At 41.7% G+C, this 16,285-nt stretch overlaps 2 protein-coding genes across 9 annotated transcripts in view; both read right to left on the minus strand.

Annotated features, from left to right (window-relative positions):
- The window catches only part of LOC146498552 (NLR family CARD domain-containing protein 3-like), a 76,670-nt gene extending 75,891 nt beyond the window's left edge, over nucleotides 1-779 (minus strand). Inside the window, exon 1 of the mRNA XM_085139974.1 lies at nucleotides 157-779. The gene's annotated coding sequence lies outside the window, so the exon portion shown is untranslated. The remainder of the gene's footprint in view (nucleotides 1-156) is intronic.
- A 910-nt stretch (nucleotides 780-1,689) lies between these two features.
- On the minus strand, nucleotides 1,690-7,252 carry LOC146498556 (dual specificity protein phosphatase CDC14AB-like). 8 transcript variants are annotated; one of them, XM_085140064.1, is made up of 8 exons: nucleotides 6,929-7,252; nucleotides 6,477-6,564; nucleotides 5,604-5,834; nucleotides 5,374-5,512; nucleotides 4,116-4,332; nucleotides 3,896-3,987; nucleotides 2,684-2,815; nucleotides 1,690-2,600 (listed from the first exon to the last, which is right to left on the minus strand). In XM_085140064.1, exons 2-8 carry the CDS (start codon nucleotides 6,544-6,546, stop codon nucleotides 2,552-2,554), a joined length of 930 nt encoding a protein of 309 aa, XP_084996190.1. In that variant the 5' UTR covers nucleotides 6,547-6,564; nucleotides 6,929-7,252; the 3' UTR covers nucleotides 1,690-2,551. The 8 variants fall into 8 exon arrangements, with proteins under 8 accessions (XP_084996190.1, XP_084996187.1, XP_084996189.1 ...); XM_085140061.1 differs by having other exon boundaries at nucleotides 6,691-7,252; XM_085140063.1 differs by having other exon boundaries at nucleotides 6,994-7,251.
- Between the last annotated feature and the right edge of the window lie 9,033 nt (nucleotides 7,253-16,285).

Consider the following 16,285-nt stretch of genomic DNA (forward strand, 5'->3'; position numbering starts at 1 on the left):
TGATGTTAGCCAGGAAAACATTACACACTGACTTTAATGGAGAGACCGGAAATACAAACACACACAGTTTGTTGTGTGAAGAAATCGAACATGAGCTGAACAAACAGTAAAGTTCCTAAAGACAAACTGTTAAAGGAGGAAACAAAGCAAACTTACAGTTTCTTCACACACCAACAACAAGCGCCACTCCACGAAGTTCCACACCTGGACACTAAACACTCGACGAAAAAGAAGTGAAAGTAAACTTTCAGCCTAATGCGGCGTTTGAGGACAATCAGTGGCTTTGAAACACTGTGCTGCGTTCCAGTTCCCCTCAGAAACTCCTAAACCTCTGGCAGGCTGTGATTTATTTCTGCTGGTTTTCCAGTTTGAAGCACAAACATCTGTCATCACTTTGTTGTTCTTCTTCCTGCAGCGTTTGAATATTTCACCACTGAACTGATGTTTCTTCAAAGCTCATTTCAACCTGTTGAAGTCATGAATGAAAGTGCGGACTGAGAGTGGATCACATGATGTTTAAGGTGTGTCATGTGACATGTTCAGTATTGTCACACATGTCACACAGGTACAAACTCCAAAACACGTGCAAACTCTAAAGCACGTACAAAAGACAACAGAAGTGCTCCAGGATGCTAGGGGGAAGTGTTGAACTTTTGTTACCTCGTGGCTACACAAGCCAGCAAGTACCAACGACCGGATTTGCTGTGTGGTAACAACAGGTAAATGAACATTTATTTATTTTTTATTATTTGACTATATATGAATGCTTGTGTATAAATACACAAACAATACACATATGCTTTCATGCTTTCAATTGTGTAATTTATATATATTTATATATAAACATATATAAATAAAACCACTTTTTTTACATTAGTAATTCCTTTTGTGCATAATTTTATATTATTGTTAATAATAAATTAATTAAAGCAACAAAACAACCTGAAGAGCCGGTTCGGAGCCGAAAGAGCCGGTTCTCTAAAAAGAGCCGGAAATCCCATCACTAAAGAACATGTCCACACATTGGCTGTGTCCCAATTCAGGGTCTGCACGCTTGAAGTACGCATTTTAAGTGTGATTATGTCACCGCCACGCGACGAGGGCTATCCCAATTCGAAGTGTACTTCAAATGCATACTCCAAATGCGCCGTCGATTTCCCCAAATATCAAGCGTGGTCCGGTGCACGCTTCGTGGTCCCATATATCCCACAAATCATAGCGTGGCGGTGGGTGTGGATAATTTTGCCGCAAAATATGGCAGAAGGGAGCTGCCGAAGGGTGAACTGTCAAAAGTAAGTACTGAATATGACGTCACTTATTTATGTGCGAATGTTTAATAACGAAGAACAATAAAACAATACTGTTGGCCACATGGTGGCAAAGTTTTGTAACATTAGTGATGTTTGTACTTTCAGCATTAACTTGGTTTTAAAGCCTCATATGTGTGTATATATATATATATAGTCGACCTTAATCTTACAGAGATGTGATGATTTGATGGATAATTAAAGTCAGTCATATATCCACAAACACAACAAGCTGAAAGTCAGTGATGCTGCTCGGTTTGCAGTCCTGAATATCACGGCACAAGCAGGATTCACTGCACTGTTAATATTAGCTATGTTATATTGCTGCCTCTGTTCTGTTTCTTTTATTGCTAGCATGTGTGCTCAGAGGTTTTCAAAGTGCATTATAAGCATGTCGAACATTAAAAGACCAACAAATATAAGTTTGTCATACTTTATCGATGAAATCTTGGAAAATATAAATAACATCTATAGCAGAAGCAGTGTATCACTCTTGGTCTTGCAAGACAATTTTGCGTCCAGTTGTTAATTCTTGAACAATGTGCACCGATCTCTTACAAAAGATGTGGTTTGCTATGGTTCTCTAACCCAACCAGGTTACTAAAGTACTGAAAATGAGGAGACAACATTACAACAACGTGCCAAATAAGCTAGGTCCATCATGTGCAGCCAAGAAACCTGTGATCTGCCAAAGTTGGCGTGGATTTTGGTACGACTTCTAAAGGTCTGTGTTTCCGCAACCATGATGTTGCTTCAGGCCGTCTACATCCTGTGGTTCTGAACTTTGGATGGACAAATGGCAGCAGCCGTTTATCAGAAGCACCCAGACTGTTCTTGGCGATGGTCTGACTCAGTCCTCGGGCCACGACCTTTTATCCCCTGTTAGCGTTGTTTGGTCTTTGCACCTGCACGTGTCCTTTGCTTCCAGCAAAATGATTGTGACAACGGGACATTCAGCATCTAGCAGATGTTATATCTGCAATATGCAGCAGCAGTTTTTTACAGTTACCTGCCTGCTATACCCAAGAGACGTGATGATTTATGGTGTCGGCCCTGTTATCACAGAATGGGCCACGTGACCAGTTAAAGTGGTGACAAACTGTTGGCTCTGTCAAAACCAAAAGTAGTTATTGGGGCTAAAAAAGGATTTACAGCCTATTAAAGGTGCAAGAGAGCTGATCCAGTTTCCAGCGAGTCCATCATCAGCTGGGCTGATTCATGACCAGAACGTCCCAAGTGTGAAGTCAGTGAATCAGTGCTGGCCTGGTGCTGAACACAGTGAGGCTGAAGGGACTGTGGAGACATCAGCACATCACATTTTATATTGGTTTTATTATAATGTGCTTCTAGTAAGGAACAAAAGCACAGACACCAACCTCCTGATCTGCGGAGCAGTGGTGGTAGAGGAACTTCGTCTCAGCTTTTTAGTAGAAGAGGGGGTGAGGTGGACTTTGGAGGGCTTCGGGGGAGGGAGGATGGAGCAGTGTGAAGTCTTGGACAGGTTTAACCTGACACAGAAAACAAGAACACCTCATATTTGTGTGTGTGTGTGATCCAAGAGCAAATACTAAACTTGATCCTTCACAAAAACAAGCACAACGAACAACTTCTCCAAAAATCCTTCTGATGATTTCTACGCTCACTGCAGGAATCAACATCTGCACACACACTCTGTACAAGAGACAAGAGACAAATACGCTTCGACGTGTGGGAGGTACCTCGAGTTAACCTCCGTGGAAGCCCAGTTCTTGGTTGTGTCAGGTTAGCAGTTTAGTGATGTTAGTTTACAGGAGAAGCACGTTGTGAGTTTGGTTCGTGGTCGTCCTTTGGTTTCTTTTTGCCGCAGCTCCCATATCCCCGATTTGTAACTATTTACTTTTTATGAAATGTTTCTTGAACTATGGCAGCATCTTATATATCTGCTATATTTGGGCCGTGGATTCAGGGACCAAAACAAAAACTGTAGTGAGCAGAGGTATTATCTACTGATTGTGTGTCTGGCGGCAGCCACGGGTGGAGAGCAGAGGCAGCGGGCAGGCCAATCGAAACGCAGCTCAGGCCGCGGCTGCAGCAAAAACTTGGGCGTAGGAGGAGCGATTCTGGCAAACCGTCAGGAGGGGGAAGTGGTGCTCTACCAACACGGTGTCCAGTAAAGATGGAGGCCTGCTGACTCCAACTGAGGACACTGTCAGGCAGTAGAAGGAATACTCTGACAACCTCCACAACCTTAATCTCACTCATGATTAACTAAAGTATCCAAAGACAACAACTTCTCTTGTTGCATTTAGGTTTCAGTTTAACCGAAGAACAAAAAAGGATGCATGAGCTCGAGCAGGTTATACACAACATTTACGCTGCACAGATGAGAACACAGCAGGATTTCATGCAGTCCAGTCTGTCTGTTAGACAGCGTGCAAACAAAGCATTCGACAACAGTCACTTATGTACTTTCTGACATCCACAAAAACATGTTGGTGTCTATTATATCTCCTTGTTAATAGAAACTCTGTTTTGAGCTAATTCTCAACGTGTCTCTTGCACTGACCACAATAACCATTTATCATTAATTAAATTACAGATATTGGTACCTTGAGCAGGATGACGCTGATCTCGGTGGGCGTTTTCCCTTCAGTGCTCTCAGTTCGTCTCCCTGTGTCAGACTGACTTCTTTGCAGTTATTCTGCACAGACACAGAAAGAAAGACACAATTAGCAGCATGAAAACACAACATTGTGATCAGAACTCAGTAGCCTGTTTGAATTCTGCAGTAACCATTAAAACAAGGTGCTATGAAGTCACACCGCTGACCTCATCCAAGCTATATGACTTGCAGAGCACGGTGTTGATTGACAGGTCATCCATGCTGGAAAGCAGCGAGGACACTGCCTCCTGTTTGCCTCCCTGCACAGAGTCAGAGCGGTGAAGCTGCTGCTGCTGCAGCTGCTGCTGCCGACTCCGTCTCTGTTGGACCAGCTTCTGTTTAGACCGATGCACGTCACCCTGAACCCACAAACTGTGCTGCTTCCTGCACACAAACATCAAACACACGCCACAAACTAACTGTGATATCATGTTTAGCAGGTATAACATTCAACATCCTGGTTTAGCGTGTAAGTAGACACACAAAGCTAGTAGCCATTAGCAACAGAGCACTACTGTGGCGTAAGGAGGAAGTGTGCGTCCAGAGCTGAGGAGAGAAACCAGCTGACTGCAGTCTGCAGCAGTAACACAGTTTCAGGCTTTTTTAATTCGATTTGATTCATCATCCACCAGTTTCCCACTGCTGCAGTCACCACCAGCTGCACATGGGCACCCTGGGGAATGCCCCACCCTGACCTCCACCTTTTGCTTCTCTTCTAACTTTTACTACATTTCCAGCATGCTCCAACCATGACCTCAGCATGGAGAAACATCTTGTGTGGTAACAGCAATAGATGCCACAGCCTAAGGACAGACGGGCCTTGTTTGTCCAGCACATCTCACAGATGCTCGATGAGATTGAGATCTGCCGACGTTGAAGGCCAAGGTGACACCTCAAACCCTTCCTGATCTACTTCCTGATCTACTTCCTGATCTACTTCCTGATCTACTTCCTGATCTACTTGTGCTTCGTGTGAAGACTCCAGCGACACTCGAAGTATTAGAGAACAGCTGTACTCAGTGACCAACGCCTTTTGGGTCACTGCAAAATGTCAAACAGCTTGTGTTTAAATAAAAAAGACTGGAAACAGAAAAAGTGGACCAATCACACCTTCACAGATAAACGCAATGACCCTGATGAAGGCCACTAACGCGTTATGGTTCCCTAATACTCTGTGACTGGAGTCTTCACCTCGTCAGATCTTTCTCCGTGCACCTTGGAGGTGAAGTTGCCGTCTGCTTGTGTTTTGTGACATTATCCTAATGAAGTGTTGCAGACGTGTCTGTGTGCACATCATCTGGAAAGCATTACTCCTGTACTTTCATGAACGGCACTAAAGCTTAATGATTGTCTCCGACTGATACCTTTGGAGTCACGGAAACTGGAGCGTTTGGTTTGAGCGTCACAGCTGAGGCACAAACTCACTCTTCTAAGAAGTTTTGCTGTGGACCGATGATAGATCCAGGTCTGCAGACTCTGATCCAAGCAATCGTCTCGGCTGCAGTAAACCGGAAGTGCTTCATCAGGTAGCAGCCAATCAGAGTGCCCGTGCGGCCTAATCCAGCTGTAAATGGATGGAGTGTTTAAAGAGACAAAGTTAAGATAAAAGAAATAAATGACATCAATTAAACATACATAAACACTTGCAGTCCTACCTTTACAGTGCACTGCCACTGCCCCGTCTGTGCTTTCACACACATGCAGAAAGCGTCTGACGATGAGGTCAGAGGGCGTGGTCCCATCAAGGAAGAAGAGGTCGTGGTGCTCAAATCCTGCATCCTCAAACCGCCTGCCATCATACAACTTCCTGTTCAGACGAACCACGGTCGTTACGTCATTTTGGCAAAAGTATGAGAAGTATGCCTCGGGTGTGTGGAGGGGATAACCTGGAGACAGAATCAACAACAACTGAGTTACGTCGTACGTTTCAATCAGCGAGGGTCTGTTTTTAATGCAAGTCCTGTCTCTTAATGCAAACGTAAAATAAGATTCAATGACGTAGTGTCAACTGATTTATATTGTAAGGTAAAGACGTTAAATACAGAGAAAACTCAACGATCGAACGGCCCCAAGCACCTGCTGACAGCGCGAAAGAAAAACTCCCTTTTAACAAGAACCAGGCTGAGGGAGGGGGAGCAATCTTGCACATGTGGTCGGGGTGAGGGGAGGACAACGGGACAAGAGACGGACTGGAGAGCCAGAGGGGAATAATAACTACGTGCAAAGTGGTGTAAATACACAGGAAGTAAAAAGAGCTGAGTGATGAAGAAGCATGAGTGCATCATGGGAAACCCCGAGCCACTGCAGGGCTCAGGCTCGTCTAATCCAGCCGTAACAACATGACAGCACTAAGCAGGAAACAATACACGCCATCAGAAGACAGCAGGGTAAGGTTAGCTCTTCTCAGCTGTTTCAGGACGTGCAGGCACTGAGGGGCTGCACAGGCCTTCTGTCAGGCCAAGCAACGTGAGCACTGATGTTGGTTTGGAGGCATGCTTTTAGCTTTTAGCTTAGAGATTCTGACTCACCATCTTCTATCTTACCACGAGAATGAGGGCTACTGAACGCCAGAACCTTTCCCGGAACGATCCAGTTCATATCTCCATTTTCAACTCGCTAAAAGCACAAAAAGAAAGGAAAGAAAGACTGTGATAGAGGTTAGCGACATATCAGTTAAAAACATGGATCCAGAACACCTTAATTATACCACCACTGCAGTAATGAACACATACGGGCTTTTACCTTTCATTGGAAATCAGTTTTGTTGCAGTGGACACAGGTGAGCTGACCTTTACTTCACTGACTGTCTATCACTTGGACGGGTGAGTTATGGATCAATCTAACTGAGAAACTGAGGAAGTACAGCGTGCACCAAGGCAGGCCTGGACATCGTACGAGCCCTTGGTTGGCCCTGACTGTGTTACTAACAGCACTGCAAATAAACTGGATGAATAACAAGCGTACGTTACTTATTTCTTACTGTATCCTGGTCCTGTTTTCATTGATATCGACCTGTAGCACAGTCAGCACTCTGCAGTCTGTTACCTCATAATGTTCATATTCTTCTGCACTGAACCTTTCAAAATCCAGGAAACCATGTTGTAATGCCTGCAGAGGAAAAGAGCAGGAACAGATTTTCACAACAAAAGCACAACTCCCCCCAAAGGGCTGAAATGTTTAGTGTTATAGTGATCTGCAGTGGTTTCACAGATTCAGTTCAGTTTTTTTAGCACCAAATCACAACAAAGGTCACCTCAGGCAGTTAATATTGTACGGTAAAGACCCTACAGTTATACAGAGGAAACACAATCAGACCACCATTCAATGCAGAGAGTGAAGAAGAAACACCCAGTGCATCATGGGAATCCCCCGGCAGCCTACGTCTATTGCAGCATAACTAAGGGAGGATTCAGGGTCACCTGGTCCAGCCCTAACTATATGCTTTAGCAAAAAGGAAAGTTTGAAGCCTAATCTTGAAAGTAGAGATAGTGTCTGTTTGCTGAATCTACACACTGAGACAAACTGAGACTCTGTGGTGACTTTGAATATAAAAGCACATTGAAACCTGCTGTGATCACTGAGGTAGAATATACAGGCTTCTGCTTGCTCTCCCTGCACGCTGTGCACTGAGCTCCTTCACCACAGCGGCAGCTTCACCACCTTTCTTTGTGTCCACCTCAATGATAAAGTCGTATTTGTCCATCATTCCCAGTAAAGCATAAAGCTGCTCCTGCCCCGTGGGCAGCGATGCTGCATTCAGGTGTAGAGCCACCCTCTGCGACACCGCCGCTGGGATCCGAGGAGGCCATTTGTGCTCAGCCAGGACTACAGTGACGTATGGAAACAGGCGCTCGACTGTGGACACAAAGACCTGGAGCAAAGAGGAGGAAGACTATGAAACAGCAAGAACGCTCCAACGCCTAAAAAACGCATAGAAAAATCTGCGTTTTCAAAAATACCCGGGTACGTGTGGACATAGCCCAGTTAGATTTAGGCTATGTCCACACGTTCTCGGTTCTGCTTCTATGCCCCAGCTTTGTTTACTTTTTCCCACCGAGGCTTCTAGACTAGGCGAACTTAAACCTATTTTATCACGTTACTTTAAACCTTTTCGGCCGTTTTATATACCAAAATAGTGTTTCTCACCCTCGGACGTCTCACTGGGGGTTCGGATCATCAGACTGAATCCCACCGCCGTGGACCAGGCCACCGGCCCAGACCCGAATTCACATCCTGGGGCTCTCTCCTCGTCTAAGAGGGCTGTCGACAGACTTCGGTGCTGGCTCCCCACGGCGTCAGGAATCAGTGCTGGATCCTGGAAGAGAGTCACAGATAACAGTTCTGATGTTTTCTGATCTGGCTATGAAGGACCAAATAATTCATTCATTTTTCATTTCATTCATTTATTTGTTCATTTTCAGGCACAACAAATACCTATATTGAACATAAAATGCACAAACAAAAAACAAAAATTGCCTGAAAAAGGAGTGGGACGAAGAAAACTTATTAAATCCCACCCATATACTCACTCATCATCAAAAAACAATAAACTTCCCGCAGCTACGCCCATCATTACATACAGACCCATCAACAGCCCCGGACACATACAAGCATCTCAATGGCAGCTCGCAAACAACAATTAGAGCCTTCATAACTGAATACAGAATATATAAATTATAAATTGTATTACCACAGGTAACAGGCAGTAATAATTACAAGTAAAAAACACACATACATATACATACGTACATACATACATATATATCTACACACACATGCACGTATATATACATACATACACACACTCTTCTTTTTTTTTTTTTTTTTTTTTTTTCTCTTGGAATCCATACCAGCAATGGTAAGAGAACAGACATTACAGAGCACACTAAAAACCATCATTGAGTATACTGTAACCAGACCAACTGTTTGTAGAGGAATTTAAATCTATGAATATTTTTGCATTGTTTCAATTGTAAACTCAGACTGTTCCAGATTTTCACACCACGTACAGACACACAAAAACCTTTACGGGTTGTTCGAGTTCTGGGTAATTTGAATTCTCCAGAGCCTCTCACATTATAAACCTTTTCTCGAATTTCAAATCTAGTTTGTAAATTTGCCGGTAGAAATTTAGTTAAAGCTTTATACAAAATTATGGATGTATTGTAATTAACCAGATCCTGGAATTTAAGTAACTTTGCCTGAAGAAAGAATTTGTGAGTATGATCTAGATAACCAGCCTTGTGAATAATACGCAGTGCTCGTTTCTGTACTGTGACTAATGGATTAGTTGTATTTTTATATGTGTTTCCCCACACTTCCACACAATATGTAAGATATGGAAGAACCAGGGTACAGTACAGAGTACGAAGTGCATCTTTATCAAGGTATGGTTTCACTTTGTTCAAAACTGCGAGGCTTCTGGAAATTTTGGTTTTTATGTGTCTGACGTGGGGTTTCCATGAAATTTTGTTATCAATTATGACTCCCAAAAATTTGTTTTCACTCACATTATCAATTGGTACACCTTCAATGATAATTGGTAATTCTATATTATATTTTAAATTACCAAAAAACATTGCTTTAGTTTTATTTATATTTAATGATAATTTATTTATGTCCATCCATTTTTTTATTAATTTTAGCTCCCTGTTTACGGTCATTACAAGATCAGTATAATCATCGCTACTGAAAAATATGTTGGTGTCATCTGCGAACAGTATGAGTTTAAGTACTTGAGAAACATCAAAAATATCATTTATGTATACATTGAAAAGTTTTGGTCCCAACACTGACCCTTGGGGAACACCACATGTAATACCAAGTTTCTCTGAATGGTAATGCCCTATGCTAACATATTGTTCCCGACCCGTTAGGTAACTTTTTAACCAGTTACCAGCTTTCCCTCAAATACCATATCTTTCCAATTTATCCAATAAAATTGAGTGATTGATTGTGTCGAAGGCCTTTTTGAGATCAACAAAAATACCAACTGCATATTTATTTTTATCCAGTGTATCAGTAATTTCTTCTACTGCCTCAATTATCGCCATTGAAGTGGTTCTTTGCGTTCTGAAACCATACTGACCAACATTAATTATTTGATGTTTTTCAAGGAATTTTTCTAGTCTTGAATTAAAAAGTTTTTCTAGAATTTTTGAGAATTGAGGCAGTAGAGAAATAGGCCTATAATTGGTAAAACTGTGTTTGTCATTACTTTTATATAGTGGTATTACTTTCGCAATTTTCATTTTTTTTGGAAAACAACCGGACTGAAATGATAAATTACAGATATATGTTAAGGGACTAGCAATATTCAGAATAACCTGTTTAACTACAGACATATTTATGTCATGATAATCCATTGAAGACTTACTTTTACATTTTAATGTGATATTTATTACTTCTTGCTCATTTGTAGCTGAGAGGAACAGTGAAGAGGGATTTGATTTTATATTACTGATATTTTCATTTTTATGACACGGGATGTCCGCTGCTAGTTCAGGGCCAACATTTATGAAGAATTTATTAAACCCATCGACAATATTACTCATGTTGTGATTTTCACCATTTGCATCAGTAAAATATTCAGGATATGATGTTCCAGAAGATCCTTGTTTAATTAAGTTGTTTAACACATCCCAAGTTCCTTTTATATTGTTTTTATTTTCATATAATCTTCTTCTATAATAAAGTTGTTTGCTCGTTCTTATAATATCAGTCAATTTATTTCTATATGCTTTATATCTTTGTTCCACTTCTTTTGTTTTTACTTTGATGAACTGTTTATACAGATTGTTTTTCTTTTTGCAAGCATTAATAATTCCTTTTGTGAGCCAAGGACTTTTTATCTTTTTTTTCTTTGTCATGTGTTCGTTTACAGGACAATGTTCATTGTACAACATGGTAAAAATATCTAGAAAATTATCATAAGCCTTGTCCACATCTGACTCTTCATACACCGAACTCCAATCTTGTTGTGCGGCATCAAAATTGAAAGCATGAATTGCTTCTTCATTTATTATTCGCTTTGCTATCATGATCTTGGAATCTATTTTTTTTAAAATCACAGTCACACAAAGTAAAAACTGGTAAGTGGTCAGTTATATCACAGACAAGCAGGCCACTATTAATTTGGAAATCCATGACATTAGTAAAAATGTTGTCAATAATAGTGGCGCTATGTAATGTTATTCTGCTTGGCTTTGTTATTGTTGGATATAGTGATAAGCTGTACATCGTGTCAGTAAAGTCATCAATGGCTTTTAACCTTGTTGGATTTAGCAAGTCAATATTAAAATCACCACAGATGAATAGTAATTTTTGGTTCACCGAAGCAAACGTTTTTTCTATCCATTCATTAAAAGTGTCAATACTTGAACTGGGTGTCCGATATATGCAACTTATTATAACATTTCTCTTTTTTTCATTCATGATCTCAATAGTCAAACATTCCAAAATTCCATCAATAGCCATAGACATAGTTGTTACAACATTATATTTTATAGAGTTATGAACATATATAGCAACCCCACCGCCCGCCTTATTTAATCTATTCATGTATTATAAATCATATCCATTCAAACAGAAATCTATTCCTTTATCGACATTGAACCAAGTTTCAGTGATGGCTATAACACTAAAGGGGCGAGAAAATTGTTGCAAGTAGTCCTTAATGAAATCAAAATTAGAGTACATACTTCTGCTGTTAAAGTGAATTAATGAGAGCTTCCCGTCTAGGTTGATTTTTTTTACATATTGTTCCTGAGTGAAATAATTACAATTTTTAACAAAAGAAGAGAGAAAGATACTTTCAGAATCTATTTCTGGATCTATTATATTATGCTCCTTATATTCACAATCTAGATCAATTACTTTCTGTTGAAGAATTAATTTCAACGTGTCCATGTCATTTCCTGGTGTAATTGATACATTGGTGTCAGTTATACTTGTCCAGATCCTCCATGTTCCTCACTATCAGTACTTTTGCCTCTTCTGGTGTCCCGTTTAGCTTAATGAAAATCTTACAGTTTGTTACCCATGTATGTTGTATTTTACCGTTCTTCTTCAGTTGCCTTGCCTCCCTCGCGATGTCTGCGTTTTTTCGTGTCAGATGTTCATTAATGAAAACATCCGTGCCTTTCAGTTTGCGTCCTTGTTTCAGCAGTGCGACCTTGTTCTTCCGATTGACAAATCTCATAATGACGGCCGGCGGTCTGTCACTCCTCCTGGGCAGTGAGTGACATGCTTCTATGTGCTCCAGGTCCAGCTCTATCCCCTTGCTTTGGAGGAAGGACGCCACCTGTTGCTCCACCGAGCGGGTCTCCTCGTCGCTGGGCTCCCCGACGTTCCCGGCCACCGCGCGCGCGTACGAACGCGGCTTGATTTTAATACCGCTGATGACCACGTCGTTCGTACGGGTGTACTGCTCCAGCTCATCCACCCGCCGCTCGAGATCCATGATCCGTCTGTCCTTCTCGGCATTTTGGAGGCGTAGCTGTTTTACCTCCTCCAAAAGCCCCAGAAGCAGCTCCTGCTGCGCCCTGACTGTGGCCACGTCTCCGCACAATGCTCCGAGGGAGGTTTTAATGTCCTCAACCTCCTCTGGTGTTGGGCCTTTCTTGGGTGGCATACAGTTACTTGATGAGCAATATGAAGGAAAAAAATATCCAGAAGTAATCAGCTGCTCTTTCCACTTAGCCCCTTCAAACCGGATGCTGCGCTGCTGAGGAGCCCGTCTTTCCTGTGACTCCCGTTCTCCACTGGACTCCCGTTCTCGGAGTCAAGAGATGTATTCTAAAACACTTCTTCAGCTGAGAATCAGAGAAACACACATTTTTCTTGCTAGCAAGGGCAGTCACCAGAGCGCACGCACAAGAGTGAGGCTCAGAGACTCGCACTGAGAGACTGCCCTGGTCTTTATTTATACATCAGTGGGTGCTTGTTCCTTACATTGGAATGTGGAGGTGTATATGTATGTGTGTGTGTCAGAGTGTGACCCCATAAACGACTTCCCTTAACCTGCTGGTCTGGAAAATCCAACAGTTCATCTATATGTAAAAAAAGGCACTTAGACTAAAACTGACATAGCTACGTTAATCCTACCGTAAAACAATAAGACAAGGTACGACCTTTCCCGTGCTCCTAGGATGTGGGGGTGAACGCCAGAACACTCTGGAATGCACACAAAGCTTTTGCAGACAATTAAGGATCGCACATCCTATCACTACCATATGCAAACTTATATTATTAAAAGATTATTACTGACTACTAAGTACAATTTTCCATTGACACCTAGTAAGCTATCGTACTTTTTCCTTTGGGAAGGTACCATCTGTGCAGTCTGCAGTTCTGTTGAAGAAAGATGTTGAATCTTTTTAATATTTCTTGAAAAATAATTAATTTATGTGCATTTTTTCCCCACACTGCATCAAATTAAGGTTGATTACGTCGATTAAGCATCATGAGGTGGGGGGTGGTTCCCTATTTTTTTTTTTTTTTTGTTACTGGGAGTTGGACCCTGTTAGTCAGTTTGCTTAATATTTACGCTAAGTACTCTTTAAAATACCAGAATAGGGAGGATGGAGCAGGTTTAAGTTTATTAGATTGATCAGTTTTGCTGAACTATGAAATATTTTTTTGCATACAGGTCTAACAGAATAGCTTTAGTGTTTTTTTTTTAAACTTGAGTATGAACTTGGGCAAAATGCAGCAAGATATTAAAAAAACAGTTTTCTTGATTAAAAACACTATATCAGATTCATATCGGTATCGGCAGATATCCAGATTTATGATATCGGTATCGGACATAAAAAAGTCGTATCGTGCCGTCTCTAGTCACTATGGCGACTCCAATAGGGTTACCTGTCAACTGTGGTGTATGTATGTATGGTGAAAGTCCCTCTTTTTGCTCCTCCCCTCACCTGTGGATGGACGGTGCTGTTACCGTGGTGACAGCTTGGATGTGTTTCAGTCCTGCCTGGTTATCACTGCAGGAATCTTTACTTTCACATTTATTACAGGTAATAACTCTGATTTTTCTGTGTATTATGAACTAAATGTATCCTGATACACACAGAGATGGATGAGCAGAGGTCACATGATGAAAGAAAAAACATGGAGTCTTTGATTTATTTAGATATTTATTGATGAATGCAAACAAACCCTGACACTGAACCATCGTCCAGCTTTCACAGAACAAACCTGATCACATGACCTGCTGACCCAAACAGTGAAAAGCTCCATGGCAACAACAACAAACAGCCTCACATATGTTAACAGAGGCTGTTAGAAGCACTTTACAGTCTTTGCAGTCTTTCTCCTGTTTGTACACAGATCTCTGCACATCTTCATCACAGTTACTCACAGACGTGCAGAGTGTGTGGATATCAAAGCTAAGTTTCCACCATGTTTGTAGTCTGTACTGGGACTCATGGAGCATCTCTCTATGAGCACTCAGTGCTTTAACCAGTGAGTCCCAGTTTAACCAGCAGCCTTCACACCACACATCACACAGACATGGAAACTTCAAACCCTCAGACTGAAGTCACTGGCAGTCTCTGGCACCAGCGACTGCGCTAACAAACACAGCAAACAGTGAAGGTTTGGTAGAGAAAGCCGGTTGGGTAATACCAAGTACGCGGCGGAGGAGGCGGGGTTACATTACTAGATGATTAAACATGAAACTATTTTGCTGATAATAATTGAAATGATTAAAGAAACTCATGAAAATTCATAATTTTATAAACTGGAATGATGAAATTATATTGGCTGGATCTGATTATTGGGGGGTCATGACCCCCGTAACCCCCCGGGAAATTACGCACCTGGTCCTGAGGTCAAATCCACCATCTTTGTTTCAGTGCTGAGCTTCATGTTCTCCCGTGTTTGTGTGCGTCCTCTCCGGTACTCCGGCTTCCTCCCACAGTCCCAACACATGCAGTTAGTGGGGTCAGGTTAACTGTGAGTGGTTGTGTCTCTGTGTTATTCCACCTTAATAAATGACTTCCTGTTAGCATTAAGTGCTTCTGTAGGACTTGTGGAGATCAGAGAAATATTTTACTGCTATTGTTCATGGTCATCATTGCTGGGTCTAAAGTCAGACCCCGCTGATCCCAGAACTTATTCCCGTGAAAGAAAAACAAGGCGACAGCGATCGATCTTTTCACTTGCAAGGGAGGCCTTGTCGGTATCTCAGCTCATCACAAATGACCTCCCCGACCGCCCCCTCTTGCCTCCTTTTATTGACAATGTTCACACAATAAACTTCCCCACGTAACCCCCCTTGGTTACAAAGACAAGGCACTGTGTGTGTGTGTGTGTGTGTGTGTGTGTGTGTGTGTGTGTGTGTGTATACTGCTGATCAAAGGGTCATATAACATAAAAGCACAGGAACATCCTTGGTCATAAAGAGGGTAGTCTCCCCCACACCCTAGATAACACAGTGAAGCCATACAAAGGGGAGCAAGTTTACCAACATCAAACAGACCTTCACAAGGATGTTCCTGTGATTAAAAACACTACTGCCCCCCTCCCAGAATCTTAAGGATCTGGGGAGGGGAGGACAGAAAGAATTCCTTAAAACAATGTACAAATGGTAACATAAAAATGACAAACATTTAACAATTCACCTTAACAATCATCATTACCATTGCATTAATACCATTAATAACATAATCTACAGCATTGATATTGTATTCAGATGTTTAAACATATTGGCACCCAATTAACTTTTATTACAGGTGCAGTTATAACCACTTTAAACTGTTGAGTTAAATCTATAATCTTAAATGTTTATATGCAGATTACATTGCATTATAAAAGAAAGGCTTAACTCTGAGTACACTCTGTGCCAAAGTAGACAGGAAGTGCAGGCTTTTGCAGAGCGTGCTTGTGAAAGTGAAACTAAAGCAGAGTCTAAGTGTGAGTTACTTTGAGGAGCTGTTGGGAGGATGCTATTTGAATAACCAGGTTATTCATTGTTATCTTTTATTCATTTATATCCTTTTTATTAAGCTTTATTAAGCCAATAACTGAGATCCATCGTATCACACAGCTGTGCTGCTGCTGCTGGTGATGTCAGCACATCTGGAACAATACGAGGTATCTGCTACCAGACTGAGCAGGACGTGAGACCTGTGGACTGTTTAAAGCTGTCCCTCCACAGCTCACTCAGACCTGATCCACACCTCAGTGATATTCTCTGACTTCCTCAGTAGAGACAGAAACCATTCAGATCTGGGACGATCAGCTGACTGATGATGTCACACAGACTGTGTTTTTCAGGAACAGTGATTCTGATGTGAGCCTGCTAGCTGACAGCAGACCTGATGAAACC

The sequence above is a fragment of the Neolamprologus multifasciatus genome, chromosome 18, assembly GCF_963576455.1.
Source record: "Neolamprologus multifasciatus chromosome 18, fNeoMul1.2, whole genome shotgun sequence".
Taxonomy (NCBI): Eukaryota; Metazoa; Chordata; class Actinopteri; order Cichliformes; family Cichlidae; genus Neolamprologus; species Neolamprologus multifasciatus.